The sequence below is a fragment of the Tupaia chinensis genome, unplaced genomic scaffold (assembly GCF_000334495.1).
Source record: "Tupaia chinensis unplaced genomic scaffold, TupChi_1.0 Scaffold000278_1, whole genome shotgun sequence".
NCBI classification, from domain to species: Eukaryota; Metazoa; Chordata; class Mammalia; order Scandentia; family Tupaiidae; genus Tupaia; species Tupaia belangeri.
In genome coordinates, this window is record NW_006159761.1 from 1,354,208 (window position 1) to 1,355,156 (window position 949).

A 949-nucleotide genomic window follows, 5' to 3' on the forward strand; every position below is an offset into this window, starting at 1 on the left:
GCAGCTGGGACAGGCCCTGCCTGGGGAAGGCAGTGAAGCACCCTGGGCAGCAGTCGCCTCCAGGTGCTGTCTGGGACGTCCTCCCACTGGGAAGGCTGTTCCTGTGCCCAGCACAGGGCCCAGATCAGGAGCGCCCTCTGGTCAAGGCGTGGGGTCCCCTTGCACTGGGAATGGCAGAGGGTCTGGCAAGTGGGAACTTTGACCCAGGTAGGTTTTAGGGTGGGAGGTGGGGGGTGTAGTGCTGTCAGCCTGCAAGTGCAGGGACAGCTGTGTCCCTGCTCATGACTCCTGGGCACCTTCCTGCCTGCTAGAGCCTCTGCTCTCTGCCCTCCTTCTCCACCTGGAGTGAAACAGCCACTAATTTGGTTGTCCTCCCTAATTCCTGTTGTCACTGGGGCAGTGACCTCACCAAACCCCTGCCCAGAAAGGCCCCAGGAAGCGAGGAGGGAGCTGAGCAGAGGCTGTGGTGGAGCCTGGAGGGCTGCTGGGAGGAGCTCGCTGGAGCCAGGACACAGCGGAGGAGCGCGCGCTGCAGCCAGATCGGTGGGGACACTGCACAGCCCTGCCAGGCGAGCTCCCGGGGTGGTGGCAGCTGGAGACGCAGCAGAGGAGCCATGTTCCCAGGCTGCCTCTGCCTCTGGGTGCTGGTCGTCCTGGGCTCCCGCTGGGCAGGCTTGGGGAGCCATGGGGCTGGAGCCGCGCGGATCAGGCAGTTCTACGTGGCTGCTCAGGGCATCAGCTGGAGCTACCGCCCCCCGCCCGCCGACCCAAGGTAACTCAGGGTGGAGTCGCGCTTCCCCAGGGAGGGCAGTAGGTTTCTTTCAGAGAATATTCCCTAGGCAACACCCTGTCTTGTTTTCTTTCTTTCTTTCTTTCTTTCTTTCTTTCTTTCTTTCTTTCTTTCTTTCTTTCTTTCTTTCTTTCTTTCTTTCTTTCTTTCTTTCTTTCT

At 60.5% G+C, this 949-nt stretch overlaps 1 protein-coding gene across 1 annotated transcript in view; it reads left to right on the plus strand.

Annotated features, from left to right (window-relative positions):
- The first annotated feature begins 461 nt into the window (after positions 1-461).
- Positions 462-949, plus strand: part of F5 (coagulation factor V) — a 107,235-nt gene continuing 106,747 nt past the window's right edge. The window contains 1 exon segment of the mRNA XM_006150113.3: positions 462-772. Coding sequence (XP_006150175.1) covers positions 615-772 — 158 coding nt within the window. The 5' untranslated portion in view covers positions 462-614.